The sequence below is a fragment of the Castanea sativa genome, chromosome 1, assembly GCF_040712315.1.
Source record: "Castanea sativa cultivar Marrone di Chiusa Pesio chromosome 1, ASM4071231v1".
Classification (NCBI taxonomy): domain Eukaryota; kingdom Viridiplantae; phylum Streptophyta; class Magnoliopsida; order Fagales; family Fagaceae; genus Castanea; species Castanea sativa.
The window spans coordinates 7530769-7547335 of record NC_134013.1 but is presented as its reverse complement, the minus strand read 5'-3'; the positions used below and the strand labels follow the sequence as shown (position 1 = coordinate 7547335).

Below are 16567 nucleotides of genomic sequence, written 5' to 3'. Positions count from 1 at the left end.
TAGGGAGGGCAAATCTAAAAAATTTCCTGAACAATGTTATGTAATCATGATACAGTATTACATGTTCTCAATCTCCATTTTTGGCACCTCGTATAAATGAAGAATAACACCACCACCCAACAACAGCCAAAAGTTTCAAATATACATAAACCCATAGACCATCGGCAGCCAGGAATTTCATTTGCAGATAGGCAGAAACCAGAGCACCAACATTGAATAAATAGTGGATAAACAAAATGGTAACACAATATCATTCCCAGACAACTGAGTCCAACATCATTGGTCCAACTCAGCACCTTCAACAAGAAAAGTGATTTAGTAGCTCAGTCACAAATGTAGACCATTTACCATAAGTGCCTTAGTGTGAAGGACATGCTAGACTCCATGTACAAAAATATACAGGCACCATAAGTTCCAAGGAGGTTCAACAAAATAAACTTTTTCTTGCGTTTCAAATGAAATTTACAGAAAAAGTGACATCCCACTATCACATATGTTTGTTTTGTATTGATAAAACCAAAACAAAACACGAAGAGGGATAGAAAACAAAAAAGATATAAAATTTCAATGATGAAGAGTGTCAAAATGAATAGGAATCATTACTTGGTTGGAGTCCTGGAACCAGCCTCAACACCACCATTGGCCATAGTGACAAGCCCTTCAACAGAATTTCAGGGTTATGAGCCCAATTTCATTGAAGATAGACTTGAGGCAAGCACTACAGCCATCCAATTGGTCACCAATTAATGCACTGCATCTTAGGTTCCCTGGCCTAGAAAATTGGAGGGGGGAATGAATCATAAGTTCTTGAACCCATACATAGAAATTTCCATACAGCCATTGCCACTTAAACTCTAATTGTTTTTACAAAGCAAAACTAATAGACAGAGAACACAGAAAAATGTGAGACTGAAATCTCCAAAAGGATATGCAAAATACAAAGAATTGAGATGTGGCTCAAAAGTACTTGAGAAAAAATCACAGGTAATGCCTCAGTAAATAAAAGGCCTTAGAATCATCATTGCCACATTTTCTCAAATTGTATCCACAAACCAGCATATCACAATGAATAAAGTCACAATTTAGAAACATAGGAATCTGTTAAAACAAGGCTACGTCTGGAAACCCCTCCCCACATCATAAAAATAAGAAGAAAAAAAAGGGGGAGTGGGGGGAACCACAAAGAACCAAAGTAATAACAGCATTGTATGATGATGAAGTTTTATGCTGAAATGAAAGATGGTGAACAACAGACAGTTATGACACAAGGTTGTAACAAGGCCTTTGCCTTTGAATAAATGAGATCATCCAGGGCTCTGCCCAATGCTTTTGCACTCAAAAGCATTGCACAGAAAAGAAACTGTAGGAGATAGGTAATCAGAAAATGCTCCATATTTGAAATCAAATCTGAGATAATTTAGAGAAAGGGGGGAACTGGAAACGGAAAAGAACTACAGTAAATGATAATGGTTGTCAACAGGGACACATCCAATTTTGAGTGCACTTCTCGAATACAAACCAAAATGAGCATATATGCTTCTAGTATATTCAAAAACATACTACAAAAATCAACTAACACGCCTATATTTTTCTTGCAAGGGCTATCATGCATACGCAAGGACAGCCTGATAGGGGGATCATATATGCAGATCAGAAGTTTCCATGAAAGGTTTACTTAGACATTTAAGTACTTCACCATAAACATATTTGATTTTAGCTTGCATCAACTTGAAGTTCATGTTGAACTCATGATATACTATAGTTTATAGAACCCTCCTTGGTTGTCAATATAGAGTGATGAAAATTATAGCCAGACTGTCTTTCTAGGTATTTGATGTATTCCTCTAGGGTGTGATTCTTGAAAACCATGATCTGATCCCTACCTACTAACGTTTAGTCAGCTCCTTTCAGCCACATCAAAAGTTTATTTCACAGCCCAAGTACAGCATAGGATCTTAAACACCTAATCTTATAGGGATTCATATCAAACCTGTTAATTTCTCCATATCAAGACTTATTAGGATAATTGGTCCGCGTCCAAAACTTTTAATTCCGGATTTTTAAGTAAGATTTTACCTTGGGAGTTGATGATTAAAAATTTAACATACTGATATCCCTTTCTTGTGTAAAACCTATATTACAAAATTTGTGAGAAACTTTGAACTTGGAACTTTTATGCATCCAATCCCCAAGTTCAAATTTCATTTAAAAGGTATCATTAAGCAAATTCAACAAATAAACATTCTCATACTACCAATACTCTTCGTACTGTCACCACCGTTGTTCCCTTTTATTCCCTTTACTCTTTTTTTTTTATGCAAATTTATTCCCTCTACATACCTAAAAGATAAGGTCTTTAACATCACCAAACACCAACGTCTCAAAATCTATGTTGTAGTTGTATTTATAATTATAAGATTTGTCACTAAAATCAACACAGCTGATCACAATGTAACGATCTTCAGTGTCCAATATATCAGTGATCAAATCAGCATTGCTCATGAGTCCAAAACAAAACACATCTCCAGTCCCACACATTGAGCAACGGTTCATATTCAAGATTGCAATTAGAATATATCACAGTACTTTCCAGTTTCATACACATATACTTCGATTTAAAAAATGGGATAGTTTTGTACATTAAAAATGTGAACTTTAAAATGATTTTTGGCGGAGCCTGATGTGAAACAGAGCTCAGAATACAGAACAAAACAGAGGCAAAATCCAAAACCAAAAAAGCGAAACGGCAAACAAAAGAGAGGGTTTCTCTCAGACAAATGCCTCGTTTTGTCATCAAGGTGAATGGATAAAGAGATCAGACTCGTCATCAATTTTCATCATCACAGAGAAATCCCCCAAAAATTTCATACATAAATATAAAACTACGCACATTCAAAGATAACAAAGTTTACTAACATTATCATAATAAAGGTTATGATAAAATTTGAAGACACATATATACATAAGAACCAAAAGGGTGTCTTGAGTTTCTCTCAGACAAATGCCTCGTTTTGTCGTCAAGGTGAATGGATAAACATCGGACTCGTCATCTTTGATCAATGTTCATCATCATAGAGAAACCCAATTCACATGTACGACATATGATTGATAGAAAAAACCTGTAATTACAACGAATTCTAAACCTGAATCTTAAAACTTACCTAGGAACTGCGCGGAGTGAGTATTGTGAATGCGCAGTACGGGACGGCTTCACTTCTTTGCGTTCTTCTTATTTATAGGAAAGAGAAGTACTATAATCCCACACATTAGGGTTTAGGCAATTGTTTCTTATTTACATTTTAATCCTTATATTTTAAAAGTGTTTCAACCCTCCCCCTCAAACTTAGAGATATTACGAATTAAACATTATAATTTTTTTTTTTCAATTTGATTAGAGAAATTAAAGTGATATGGTTTTTGGAATGACACAATTTGTACCTAAGCCCAAAAACAGGAAAACAATAGGTCCAAAAAATCCAATACAAAGAATCTGTAGAGAGTGGGTTAGAAATCTAAATTTTAGTGAGTTTAGATAATAAAGACAATGGGCTAGATCACAATATGACACAGATGGGATAGTTTGTGTAACGAAAATTGCCCTCGAACTCAATCCGAGGAGACTGGATCTTATATTTCTCTTTCTCAAAGAGAAATTATAGAAATTCTTATGTTTATAGTGTTTCCTTTCTTGCTCCCTCGATCCCCTTATCTTGGGGCTTTCCATTTCCTTTTCCTTTTATACTTCCTTTCTCCTTTCTCTACCTTCCACGTATGGATTAGATTGCCGAACAGGATACTTATCCTATCAACCCCTTCCTGAAACTTTTGAATATAGCTATAAGGTTAAGCCCTGCTACTTAGGCATCACTTCCTCATTAATGTGGTTAGAGAGTTAGCTACAGAGCATTTAATGCGATGACAGCAACTTTTTTTTTTTATAGCTATTTCATGGCTTTTCTTTGTCCTATACCCTATGATGCACATCCTTATCAACAGAGTCTCATGGGACATTGCCTCTAGATGGCAGATAACACATTTCGACCTTTGCTTAGCTGATCCGAGGATATATTCCTCCTTGGACCAACTTCTCGGATGATCATGATCAGACTTCGCTTCTCTATAAACTAACATGGATCCTTAGTTAAATGTTTACCCATCCTCGAATTGCTTAATGTCCTCGGATTAGGCTCCGGCCCATTATGCATATAAATATATACTCCTAGACCCACCTCCCCCACAGTTTTAAAAGTCAATATTTTGATTTTAAACTAGCAAAAATTTTAATGTTTAATTTGTTGTGGTCTCTATGCGTGCCAAAAATATAGTTAACGGGCTCGACCTATCTTTGGGCTCACAATCTATTTGTATTATAGGTTTTGGATTTCCTACTATGGGTGGTCATTTGCTTGGAAACTCAACCACTCACCCTAGATTTTGCAAGCCTCTCTCTCTCTCTCTCTCTCTCTCTCTCTCTCTCTCTAAGGCTCCGTTTGGGAGTTTATAAAGGAATTGAATTGAATTTAAAAATCGAGTTTGGATGTTATAAAATAAAGTAATGGAATGGAAAATAAGTAACACTGTTTGGAAGTGACATTGGAAGGAATGAAATGGAATCATTTTATAATAACATTACTATTATACCTCTCATTTTAAAGAACATAAAAAATAATCAATGATAACTTATAATTGCTTTGAAATGTTTAGTATTTAGTGGATGATGTGAAACTAGTTAGCCACAATTGGGTCTGTGTTAGATTATTGAATTACAATATAGTTTTGTCAAGGTAAATAGATTGTATCACACTAATCAATAATTTATCAGATGAAGATAATGGCATGAAAAATTGACAATAGCACAGTTTCTTTATTTCAATTTGCAAATTTTTTTTTTAGGGGCTGCTAGTTTTAGATTAGATCTTTTTTGGCTGCTATGCTTTACAATGGATTTGATAATTTAATACATCTCCATCTCCCAATTTCTTATACTGAGCAACATCCCTCTAAGACCAGAGGTGGTAGAACTATATATTAACATATCAAGTTCCTACTATAAAACTAAAATAATTCTAGTTTAAGGGAAAAAGAAAATTTTATTGTAGCTACATAACAAGTTATGTATATTTCTATGTTGTAAAGCAATTCACGCATCACATATTTATTCTCAACAAAATAAATATTGTCTAAAAATGCAATCAAAATATCTTTAAAAAAAAAACTCCGGTAATAAGTCTTGCCAAAACAAAAGAAAATAACATAATCCATTCCAAAACTAAGGTTGGCCAAAAAATCCCACACTTTTTTAATTTTTAGGCCTAGACATCAGTGTCAATAAGACACGTGTGCGCTCATGATCTGGGCAACCAAAGAAAATCTCCTTATATGTTGGATTTTCCATAAAAATATATGTAGGTCTCAATCTTTGATATTGGATCTAAGTCCAATACGCCTAAAGCTGCGTGAACTTCTGTTCCATATGACTTTGAAAAGCACTTTGTCATAACCTTAGTCACCCTATCAATTGCCTTTGATACATTATCAAATGACTGGGAAATTACATTTCCAAGTTCATCATCTTCTGCCAGTCGTCTTTTCTTGCTTTTAGAAGACATTGCATCTTATGATGACACTCGAGAACGTGCAACATTAATTTGAGGTGAACTCTAATCATCTTCCACTTCAAAGTTCTCCAAAGAAACTTCATTTTGAGATATCAAATTATCAATCTCATCAATATTGGTTGATGCAGCATATCTAGCACGTTTCTCCTTTGCAGTTTCAGCATGATCACCTTTTGCTCTATCTTTAGCCCAAAGTTGTGTCATCTTAGAGTAGTTGGGTATAGGTGTTGTTATCCACTTCTTGGCTGCAAGTTTAGACTGTTACAAAACAAGACAAATGGTTAAACAACAGATATAATTATGTAATAAAAAATTAAACTCACAAAAAATGGTAATTTACCACTATGAGTGGCTACCAAATTTCTGGTTTAGTTGTCCACATATTTAAAGAATCATTCCATCCATAACTACTCAATCCATCTTTAAATATGTCATAGCATTCATGAAAATTCTTCTTCAGTGTCTTTTGTCGATTTTTCACCTTATCCTTGTTAATCTCCATGTGAAATTTTTCAACCAACTCTTTCTCTATGTCATCATATGCCTTAGAGGTAAAAGTTCCATTAACTCTACCACTTATGTTCACCTGATATAAAAAAACATCCACTAAAGCATCATCCATAACACTACTCCATTGTACTTCTTTGCTTGGATCTCCACCATTCTTCTTTGATATCTTATCCATGCTATAATTAATAGGACAAAAAACACATATAAAATATTGTGTAAATATTAATATTAATTATCAAAAGATAGAGAGCAATATCAAAACGAAAAGAGAAATTTGCATAACATTTAGGTCTAAGTAATTGAAACATAGCATAGTCTTAAATGACATGACAACAATGAACACAACAGCTATCACATTTAGACATAGTTTGGCCACATGGCTAATGCTATAGAATCTCTTATAATATCTCTTTGCCTAGCATCCTCATCATCTTCTCTTAGAATAGGGGCCACATGTTCACGATGAGAATGTAAAATCTCTTCATCAACTTCAACAATAAGACTTTCATCAGGTTTGACACCCATTAAATAATTATGAAATATGCAACATGCTAAATGATTTCATTTTGTGTGTCAACACAATAATTAGGCTCTGTAGTACTTGCTATGATAGAAAATATCTTTTTAAGTACACCAATTGCTCTTTCAATAGCATTGCGCAATGACGCATGTTGCAAATTAAACAATTCTTTAGCATTTTCAGGGGACGAACAAAGTACTCTTTTAAATGATAACACACTCCCCTATAAGGTACAATCAGATGACTTCTATTCATGTACCCCACATCAACAAGATGGTTTGAGATTATCCATATTAATACAAACACAGTTCCTTTTGATGAAATCATAAGATCCACCAAGATTACAAGATTTTCTTTGATCAAAGTATCAACTATTGAGTCCAGGACATGAAAATGGGATATATAGAATGGACCCATTAGGCCTAACAATGGGAAACATCCAAACCTGAACTCTTTTTTCATGGTAATCCTAAGGAAGTTACTGCTAATAGTTCAAGACTTGAACAATGTTACTCTGTTCCAGCATACCGAATACAAAGGAATGAAAGGAAAAAAAAAAAACAAAAACAAAAACACTACATGTCAAATCCAGAAAACATGTCAACTAATCAACTAATCAAGTAATATTGATAAGCAAATGTATTACACAAAAGTATGATCCCTGTTCCAACATATCGAATACAGGGGCATGAAAGGAAAAAAAATTGAAACAATGAAAGCAAAACAGTTGAAAGAATTGAAAAACTTTTTAATAGTAATTAAATCAATGAAATCAAAACTATTGAAAAACTCACAGTTGGGATTAGTAGCAGCGTGAGAACTGAGGAAGGAGCGGCAAAGAGAGAGCAAAAACACTAGTACGGCTGGTTGAGCAAAAATATTGGTACGACAAAGAGGGCTAAGATTCAAGGGTAATTTAGGAATTTCAATAAAATTTTCATTAAACCTAAATCCATTCCTTCCTATTCCTCCCAATCTGGGGGGAACAAAAATTTGAGATTTTGAGGGCTTAGGAGAGAATGAGTATTCCCTCTTAACCATTTCATTCCCTCTTACCTAAACTCGAAAATAAGGGAATGGACTTTCCATTCCCTCTGTTAAAACTCCCAAATAAGAGAGAGAGAGAATAAAAATATTCTTTTCATTCCATTCCATTCCCTCCTCCCAAACGGACCCTAAGTCACTCCTCGAAACGATCGCTCTTTTCTCTGTGTGTTCTCCCCAGAATTGCCAACCCCATTTTCTTACTTTATTTCTCTATTTTTAGTTAGAGATAAGTAGAGGGCTTATGATTACCTTCTGATAACGGTCCAATTTCATCGTTCCTAAGTGGGTATTCTGTCGAGGAAGGTGGTAATGGCATTGGAACTAGTTCCCATTTCTAAAGGACTGCTCAACAACAATATTTCCTAAGGCAGTACTGGGAAGCCAAGATGCTGCATTGCCGAGCAATCACGCAACCGTTCAAGCTGAGATAGATTAGGGGGGGCTTGTATTTGACGTTTGAGGCAAAATGATCTCGTTGCGGCTTTTGGGCTCATATTGGGTCTCAAGGGGTGTTCAGATTGAGGTCATAAGTCCAATGGGGAAAGGGTCAGACGTTGTATCTCAAGGCTAGGGCCTAAGGCCCAACGAGCTTAAGGCCTTACCCTATATGGTGCCATAAGACTAAGGTCCAAGGCCCAATGACCCCAAGGCCCAATCCTATACAATTCTCAAACTTCAAGGCTTGATTTTGAACATTTAAAATTAAAAGTTAAAACAACCCACCCTTAAAGTATTAGATTTAAAATATAATATGCCTTTTTCCATCAATTTATGGGATTTATGATATGAACATAAAATTTTGTTGAAACCACATGATTTTAAAAAAAAACACACTTGTCTCCCTAATTTTTAAGTTGTACCCTCAAAATTTTAGTCAATTGTCATTTTGTTATTAAAATTTGAATTTGTATTTTTGTTGTCAATGAAATATTTGGTTAATTAGACATTTGCATCATCTCGCTCAAAACCATCTAACCTTCTCCATCATGCAGTAGCTCACATGAATATGATATAGATTTCCATGTAAGTTTGGCGAGTTAAACTATTAAAGCAAAAGTTAGGTTGGATAGCATGTTAAAATTTTATATTAACCCAAAGATTTAATTTATTACACCTTTTAAACCATAGGGTTAGAAAGCATTTTTTTTTTCAAAAAATAAAGAGTTAAGAGAAAATTTAATATTTTTTAGTATTAAAAACCAATAAGTTTAGTAATACAAAATATTTCACAATTTTTTTTATAAATAATTATTGTGGTGCCCATATATGGAGAGTCGTTAATTTATACTCATTTCGCTTATTATTATTATTATTTGATAAATCCATACTACTTGTTGGCAAGTAGTAAAAGAAAAAAGAGCATTTGAGAACAAGTTTGAATTTTTTTAATGACATGTGCTTAGTGGTTCTTAAGGCCTTATGATATCCATGAGATTATGAATTTGAAACCTCTTGCTAGCATCTTGGAGCCACCATATGTGATTCCTCCTTGTAATAACCCTGGAGTATCTAAAATAGGGGACCGCATATACCTAAAGGAATAGTCAGATATTCGAAGAGTTTTGAACACTCTCATTTATAAAGTAAAAATAATGAGATGTGCTTTTATAATTAGGGGTGTCCAACCAGACCCGCCACCCGCCCAACCCACCCGACCCGGCCAGGAAACCATCCGTCTGACGTCGGCGACGATCGGCAGTGGGTCTTCGCCCATAAAACCCGATGTCGGCGGGTCAGTTGACAGGTTTGAGCTTGAAAAACCGTTGTTCAACCGACTCGACTGGAAAACACATTGGAATTAAGTTCTCCGCCGATTGGAGTGGTTAGCTGGCCTCATTTTTTCCGATCTGTCTAGATCTAGCCTGATCTCTTCGAGATCTGCTGAGATCTCGTCAAGATCTCGCCCGATCTCTTCGACTTACACTAAGATCTCACCAGACTCTTCGAGATCTGGCCTGATCTCGTTGAGTCTGCCGAGATCTTTTCAAGATTTGGCCTCATCGAGAGAGAGAGAGAGAGAGAGAGAGGATGTTTTAGAGCAAAAACCAGCAAAATCCAGAGATTTTCGCAAATCCGACGACGATTTCTGCAAAATCTAACAACGATTCACACAGTACAAAACTGCCCAATACCCAACCGGAAACTGATGGAAATCCGACCACCCGACCGCTACCTCCGGCTGGTTGGCGGCGGGTCCTCGTTTAAGAGACCCGAAGTAATTGGGTAGGTTCCAGGTTGGGCACAAACCCGACCCAGACTGACCATGGACCAGCCTATTTATAATAATAGGAATAAGATATTTTCCAAACCAAATTCACAGGCTGTGATGTGTTCCTTATCAAATTAGGGGAAAAAATAAAAACAAAAGCTTACATGGAACTCCACTTTAATAGAACAATTATCCATTATTTTCACAGTTCATCGGCTTTATTTCTGTGTGTCCCTCTGCTTCTCCATTACGTTCCAGTTGAACATTCGATAACTCCTCGCTATCCTGTACTAATTGATCCCAATTACTCTTTCCATAACTACATTACATACTTTGGTTTCTTCAAAAATCAAATAACAAACAAGAAGCTACGAGTCTCTCGACGACTTAACTATCATACAACCTTGTCAAAATTGAGAGCGTGAGTTTCTCTGTCCGACATTTCCACAAACACCATATATGGCTAAAGGGGCTGCTAATTTTATCAGCTTCTGCTCAATCCCAGGAGTTAGAAATTCTACCACGCTTTCACCTGAGAAACCGAGCTTCATTCTTTCTCAAAGCTCATTTCATGAGCTAGTGGGTGGGTGTGTTGGCTACGTGAATTACAGGTCTATCAGTGCTCTAAAAGTTGCTAGGAGGGGCTTCCATGCCAAACAAAGGAAATATTCAATGCCTATTTCAAAGGTATATCAGCATAAAGCTGTTAACTTTCAAGTAGGGAATCTAGCGAGTTTGGATTTCCAGCGTTTTTGCAGAGAAGGAAAAGTGGAAGCAGCCCTTGATGCTATGAATGAAATGGAGAACAATGGAGTTTTTGTGGACTCACTAGACCTTATTGAATTGCTGCAAATTTGTGAGGATATGAAGTTGTTGAAAACTGGAAAAAGGGTCTTTGAGTACGCTATGAGGTCTCCATCAAAACCCCATATTGCTGTTTTTAATAAATTTGTAGAGATGTACTGTAAATTAGGTGATACAAGCTATGCGAAAAGGGTGTTTGAGGAAATGCCGGAAAGAAACTTGGATTCTTGGAATAAGATGCTAGTGGGTCTGGCAGAAAATGGGGAAGGAGCAGAAGCTCTTAGGATATTTTCAATGATGAAGAAAGATGGAGTGAGGCCTGATGAATTTACTTTTGTTGCTGTTATTATGGCATGTCAATGCGTAGGGGCAGTGGAGGATGGGCAAGAACACTTTGTATCAATGAGCAGGGACTATGGAATTACTCCATCAATGGAGCATTATGTGGCTATTGTTGATCTTCTAGGAAAGTCAAAGAAGATAACTGAGGCAAAGGAGTTAATTGCAAATATGCCAATTGAACCAAGTTCCCGTGTTTGGGAGACATTGGAAAAGTACTCTAAAGCTGGACCTTCTGGTTTGAAACTTAGTAATAAAAAGAAAGTAATGGACATGCTGGTTTCAAATCAAAAGAAAGCAAGTCCAGAGAAGAGCAAGGCATTAAAAAAACTGAGGTCTTTAAGTAAGGAGGTGAAGGAAGCAGGCCATGTGCCTGAGTCTAGACATATATTACATGATCATGACCATGAAGCAAAAGAGAAGACATTGTTATATCACAGTGAAAGGCTAGCCGTTGCTTGTGGGCTTATCAATACACCTCCTGGGACCACACTGAGGATCATGAAAAACCTCAGGATTTGTGGTGATTGTCACAATTTCATTAAGATCCTGTCAAGCATTGAGAAGCGAGAGATTATCGTTAGAGACATTAAAAGGTTTCATCATTTCAAGGATGGAAAATGTTCCTGTCGGGATTATTGGTAATTAAGAACTGTGTTTTTTTAGAATCAATAGATTTCCTTAGGCTTGGTTGCTGTAGAGTTTGTTGAGTTCCTTCTTAATGCGTGAAGTTTGGTTCTATTTGTCATTTGATGACATAGTTGGCCTTCAGAAATAAAATCATGTTGTTCAACAGTTCAAGGGTATTCTCTGCAGAAATGCACTTCGAAGTAATATAGGGTTTTTTTTTTTTTCTCTGAAAGATTAAGTTGCACACATTGTATGTTTAGATGGCAATGTTCTTACTTTTAAAAAGAGAAAAACAAGTATACATTTATTGTGATTTGTACATGTGAATAGAAACACATAATTTTATGACAATCCGGTATGTGTTTTACAAGTGAATCTTGCATTTTACTGCATGAAAAATCTAGAAACCAGGTGTTGGGGAATAACCACAAGTGCACACCCACAGGAACATGAACGCATACGCACCAAATTTCACTATCAAATTAATATTTTAAAAATTGTACCATTGAATTATATACTTTCATTCTTTTTAACATGTACACCAATTTTTCTGTTAATAAGATATTTATTATTTGATCCATAGATTCATGTTTTATGTATAAAACATAAAAATTTTGGAATTTAAATATTTTGTAAAGTAAATAGCTATTGATCTCTTATCATCTTGGAAATTTTGCAAAAATAAAATGTATAAGAAGAAAATAAAATTCAAAGATGGATATGCATATATTCATTAAAAAAATTATTGAGCGGTGTAACTTTTGTAATATTTCATCCTGTGCAATTTTAATAAAAGCACGCTTGTAACTGTTAACGGTAGGTCTATTGACATTATATCTTTCAAATTCCCCCCACCCACGTTTTTGGGTGGACACGTGTATGAGTCATGTGAGAGGGTGTGAAAAAGTTGGTGCCTGTAGCACCACTCAGTTGTTTATTCTACTTTAATTGGGTATAATGAACAAAACCTTTTTTATGTTTACCAATTTTGCAGATAATCTTCAAAAGCTCAAGCGTTTGAGTTTTGAATTTCCCTTCATTCAAAAACGTAAGAAAGTATTTGCATCAAGGGTACATGCTTCATCATACAAACAAAATCAACAACCTTGTTAAATCTAGACAAGGTTGGCATATAACTTTTTTTTTTTTTTTTAACTTTGATAGTTGGGAAATGAGAGATTTGAAACCTGGATATTCCATTGGAAACACTAGATGATGTTAGTTAAGCTACAAAACTCTTAACAAAACTGGCATATACTATTAAAAATAAATGCTAGTAGTGTTGTTTCTATTTCATTAACTCATTCCCCCTTTTACAACACTCCACCCCGCATCAACCCTACAATACATAGCCAACAGTTAAGATTCTACAACATGACTAACGAAGTAAGAATACAAAGTGTGAGATTGTACAGAACTTGAACATGAGCACAAAAAAAAAATATAATAAAATAAAATAAAAGGAAGAAGTAAAAAGAAATACAGCATCCCATGCAAACATCAGTACTTCTCTGCTACGGGTCTAGAAGGAAAAAGCCTTAAAAGAAATGTCATCAATGACCACAGGCAGACCACACCGAGAACTTGGAAAGTCACTATCATGGCAAATAGGGCACCACTTCTTTCCAGCAATTCTGGAGAAGCAGGAAGGTCCTTCATTGTGAACATCAACCTCTCAATGAAATGAGAAGCTTTTGTCAGCTGATAAAGTCTATAGACCTGCCAAATTAATTCAAATTCATCAAAACCCAGATTTGGGCTACATAAAGAAGCATTTGAATCAACAGAAGTCATATACCTCAAAAATAATAGGAACCAAGGGCCAAGAAGACGATCCTCGCTTCTCAAGGCTCTTCTCAAATGCAAATTGAGCAACACAGCCGATTAGAAAAGGAAACACTGCAACCAGGCCTGGCAGGCCAATCATCGGCCAGGTTACATACACAGCAAAGATAGGGGCAATGACTTTGAAGCCCATTGTGAAGAAAGCGCATGTTAAATATCCTCTGAGACCTGTGATGAGACCCCACCTCTTTGGGCTAAATTGCAGATATGGCCTTTGAACATGGTCAGTGACAAGCAGGAATATTGCAAGACCAACATAAAACAGGACCTCAAAAAATAAAGAAGTCACAATTTCTGCATAACAATTGACATGGAAATGATTAGTGGGGAAAAAAAAAGACTACATTTTAATCTACATTATCACAATGTTGAAAAAACGGAAGCACATCAGTTTTGAGCATGAAAAAGAAGCTCATTTTCACCAAAAGATCAGACTAAGGTCCAAAACAAAGAAACAAGGGAAGACTTGGATTGACAGGATTGACAAACAATGGAACTTGTTCTTGAAAAAGTGTTCAATGCACACACAGATCCCAAAAAACTATTTCACAAGGCAGCTACTCACGCTTATTGCAGATAAACAGTATAACTACTCATCAACTTGGAAGAAAGTGAAATCAAGAACATGACTTGTGAGAGCTGCAGGGTCTTCTAAACTCTACAAGTGAGATTGAAAAACATTATAAATTGGATTCCTCACTTTTATGGCATAACATTAGTAACTTATACCAAAATATGTTTTCAAAATTTAAATCTTAGACTCATGATATACAAAATTCTGTTGCAATGGACGCTGCAACATCAGCAGCACTCAAAGCCTGCTTAGGTTCTAAGATTAAGCACCATCTTTAAGAAGATGAAGATGCTTTAGGCAAAAAGGAACAAACAAAATTCTCCATATTTTTTTTTCTTTCAATTATTGTTTACTGGGAGGTAAATTTAAAAGAGGAAACAGGGGAGTAGGGAATTGATAAGTTCTTTACACCAAGCCCAGCACCCAGATATCATCAACTCCTAGTCCATTACAGTCAATTATCGCTTAACCAGGCAAAAGGGAAAGCTGTCTTGCTAGAGGCACCTGTTCACAGCCTGAAATTTCATTTATCTGATTATTCATTTTCAAAACACAGTCTCTAACATGATAAAATCCAATTCTCTCCACTGCATAACTAAAAGTTTTACAGGAAATTCATAAATACTTAAAAAGAGACTCACTACTAAAAAAAAGGAGCCTTTGTACTCTAAGGATGAAAACACTTTATCAATAAATCTAATCCCTGAAATGCACTAGCAATCATACTTAACCCATGTCCAAAAGATGTTTTAGATAAAAGGCAACCATGACTTATCAGACTTACCAACTAAGCACCTCAAAAAATGTCCACAAGAACTTCTCTTTGCCACCATATACACTCATCTGGTAGCATGTCCTTTATTGAAAAGAATTTAAACAGGTATTTGCATTATATTGAATGGAAAACACAATTAGATAGTTCAAGACCAGCCACCCATTACTTTGTTACCAGACAACAAAGTAGAAAACCAAGTCACACATTGTCTCAATTGACCCTTGCCTACAATTCATCATTAAAACTTGAAACATAGAACATAATATGATCTGTTTTAAGTAGCGTAAAGCTATCATAATTTAGCTCAGAAAGGAAAACAAAGATTGCCGAAGTACAAATACCTACGAGAAGCATGTCCTCCAGGAAAGCCTCAATTGCGTTAGTAAAGAAGAACTGCGGAAGAATCAAAGATGATATCAGCGCAATAGGGGCTAAAAGCCAAAGAAATGATCCCTTCTCTTCATTAAAAGGGGCTGACTGCAATTTCCCTTCCTCTACCAGCTGGTGGCTCAACCCAGAAAATGAAATCGAACCCGATTTTCCACGAAACGGCTCTACCCCATTAAATGAAGTAACAGGCACACCAGAATCAGAATTCTCCCCTCCCAAAACCCCCAACTGAGCATCTGGGTTAGAGTTAGCAGCACATAAAATAGTTCTCTTTTTTGAGTTCAGCACTAAAGACTCCTTAAACACCCTCTTCAAACCAAGCCTCAAATATGCTGGGACCAAACAAACCATTCAATAAAAACACTATCAGTGCATTATTCAATTTCAAGATACCAAAAACACTATCAAAGCACAAACAAAGCTTATTTCCCAAAACCCAAAATGGCAGGTAAAAATATACTATACTATATATTTAATAAATAAATAAATAAATAAAACTTACATTTTGAGGCAACCCCAAGTCGAAAATTTTGATTCCTCAATCCGAACTGACTTGTAGAAACCTTAAGTAAATAATAATGAAATGGAATAAATTCGAGAGTAGAGAGTGTGAGAGAGAGTAAATTTGAAATGAAAAGTTGGGAGTTTGAGGAAAGAAACAGTAGGTACTTACAAATTGATGAGAGACCGAACGATGAGTTGGTAACCCCATCTTTGGGGAGGGAAGCCCATGGCAAACCGATTGCAGTTCCATATTTATTTATTTTTTGTTTGGGTGGGGTTTAGGGTTTTAGCAGAGCGTGACCAGTTTTATCTGATTTTTTTTCAATTTAAATGGCTTAACCCTTTTGTAAATATGACTTTTTTTTCTTTTTTCTTTTTTTGGGTAAACCGGAAATTTCATTAAGGATTAAGGCAAAATACAATGTCTAGGGCAAACAATACCCCAAGAGTCAGCCACAAGCTGGTATAAAATATAGGAAGGGGGGAGGGGTGAGCAACAAAATCCGTGGGGGAGTTTATTCCTTCCTTAGCTAGTAGGTCCGCACAATGGTTGGCTTCGCGGTAGACATAGCTGACGTGGGCATCCTCAAAATGCTGGAGGAGGTACCTGCAGTCAATGATTAGCACACTATAAGGGTGGGAAGAGTCAACTTTGGTATTAGCATTACTCAAAAAATATGCTAATGTTAAGGTGTCAACTTCTATAAGAAGCTTTCAAATGTTGAGGTTTTTTGCTAGCATAAGCCCGTCACATAGGCCCCATAACTTAGCTGCGAGTACGCGTTGCCTATTTTTCTGGTGC

At 35.9% G+C, this 16567-nt stretch overlaps 2 protein-coding genes, 1 long non-coding RNA gene and 2 other non-coding genes across 5 annotated transcripts; 1 reads left to right on the top strand and 4 right to left on the bottom strand.

Moving 5' to 3' along the window:
* On the bottom strand, positions 1–3260 carry LOC142640910 (uncharacterized). Its single transcript, XR_012845281.1, has 3 exons — positions 3162–3260; positions 604–772; positions 1–296 (listed from the first exon to the last, which is right to left on the bottom strand). It is a non-coding gene; the product is annotated as an uncharacterized LOC142640910 (long non-coding RNA).
* Positions 2765–2849, bottom strand: LOC142622989 (small nucleolar RNA SNOR75). The gene has a single exon (XR_012842021.1). It is a non-coding gene; the product is annotated as a small nucleolar RNA SNOR75 (small nucleolar RNA).
* LOC142622991 (small nucleolar RNA SNOR75) lies at positions 2989–3078 on the bottom strand. Its single transcript, XR_012842022.1, has one exon. It is a non-coding gene; the product is annotated as a small nucleolar RNA SNOR75 (small nucleolar RNA).
* Positions 3261–10105: 6845 nt separating the features above from the next.
* Positions 10106–11990, top strand: LOC142622270 (pentatricopeptide repeat-containing protein At2g15690, mitochondrial-like). The gene has a single exon (XM_075795716.1). The coding sequence runs from the start codon at positions 10364–10366 to the stop codon at positions 11690–11692; it is 1329 nt and encodes a 442-aa protein (XP_075651831.1). The 5' UTR covers positions 10106–10363; the 3' UTR covers positions 11693–11990.
* A 925-nt stretch (positions 11991–12915) lies between these two features.
* Positions 12916–16248, bottom strand: LOC142640294 (uncharacterized). The gene is made up of 5 exons (XM_075814361.1): positions 15935–16248; positions 15764–15824; positions 15213–15593; positions 13476–13816; positions 12916–13396 (listed from the first exon to the last, which is right to left on the bottom strand). Exons 1-5 carry the CDS (start codon positions 16013–16015, stop codon positions 13178–13180), a joined length of 1083 nt encoding a protein of 360 aa, XP_075670476.1. The 5' UTR covers positions 16016–16248; the 3' UTR covers positions 12916–13177.
* Positions 16249–16567: the final 319 nt, after the last annotated feature.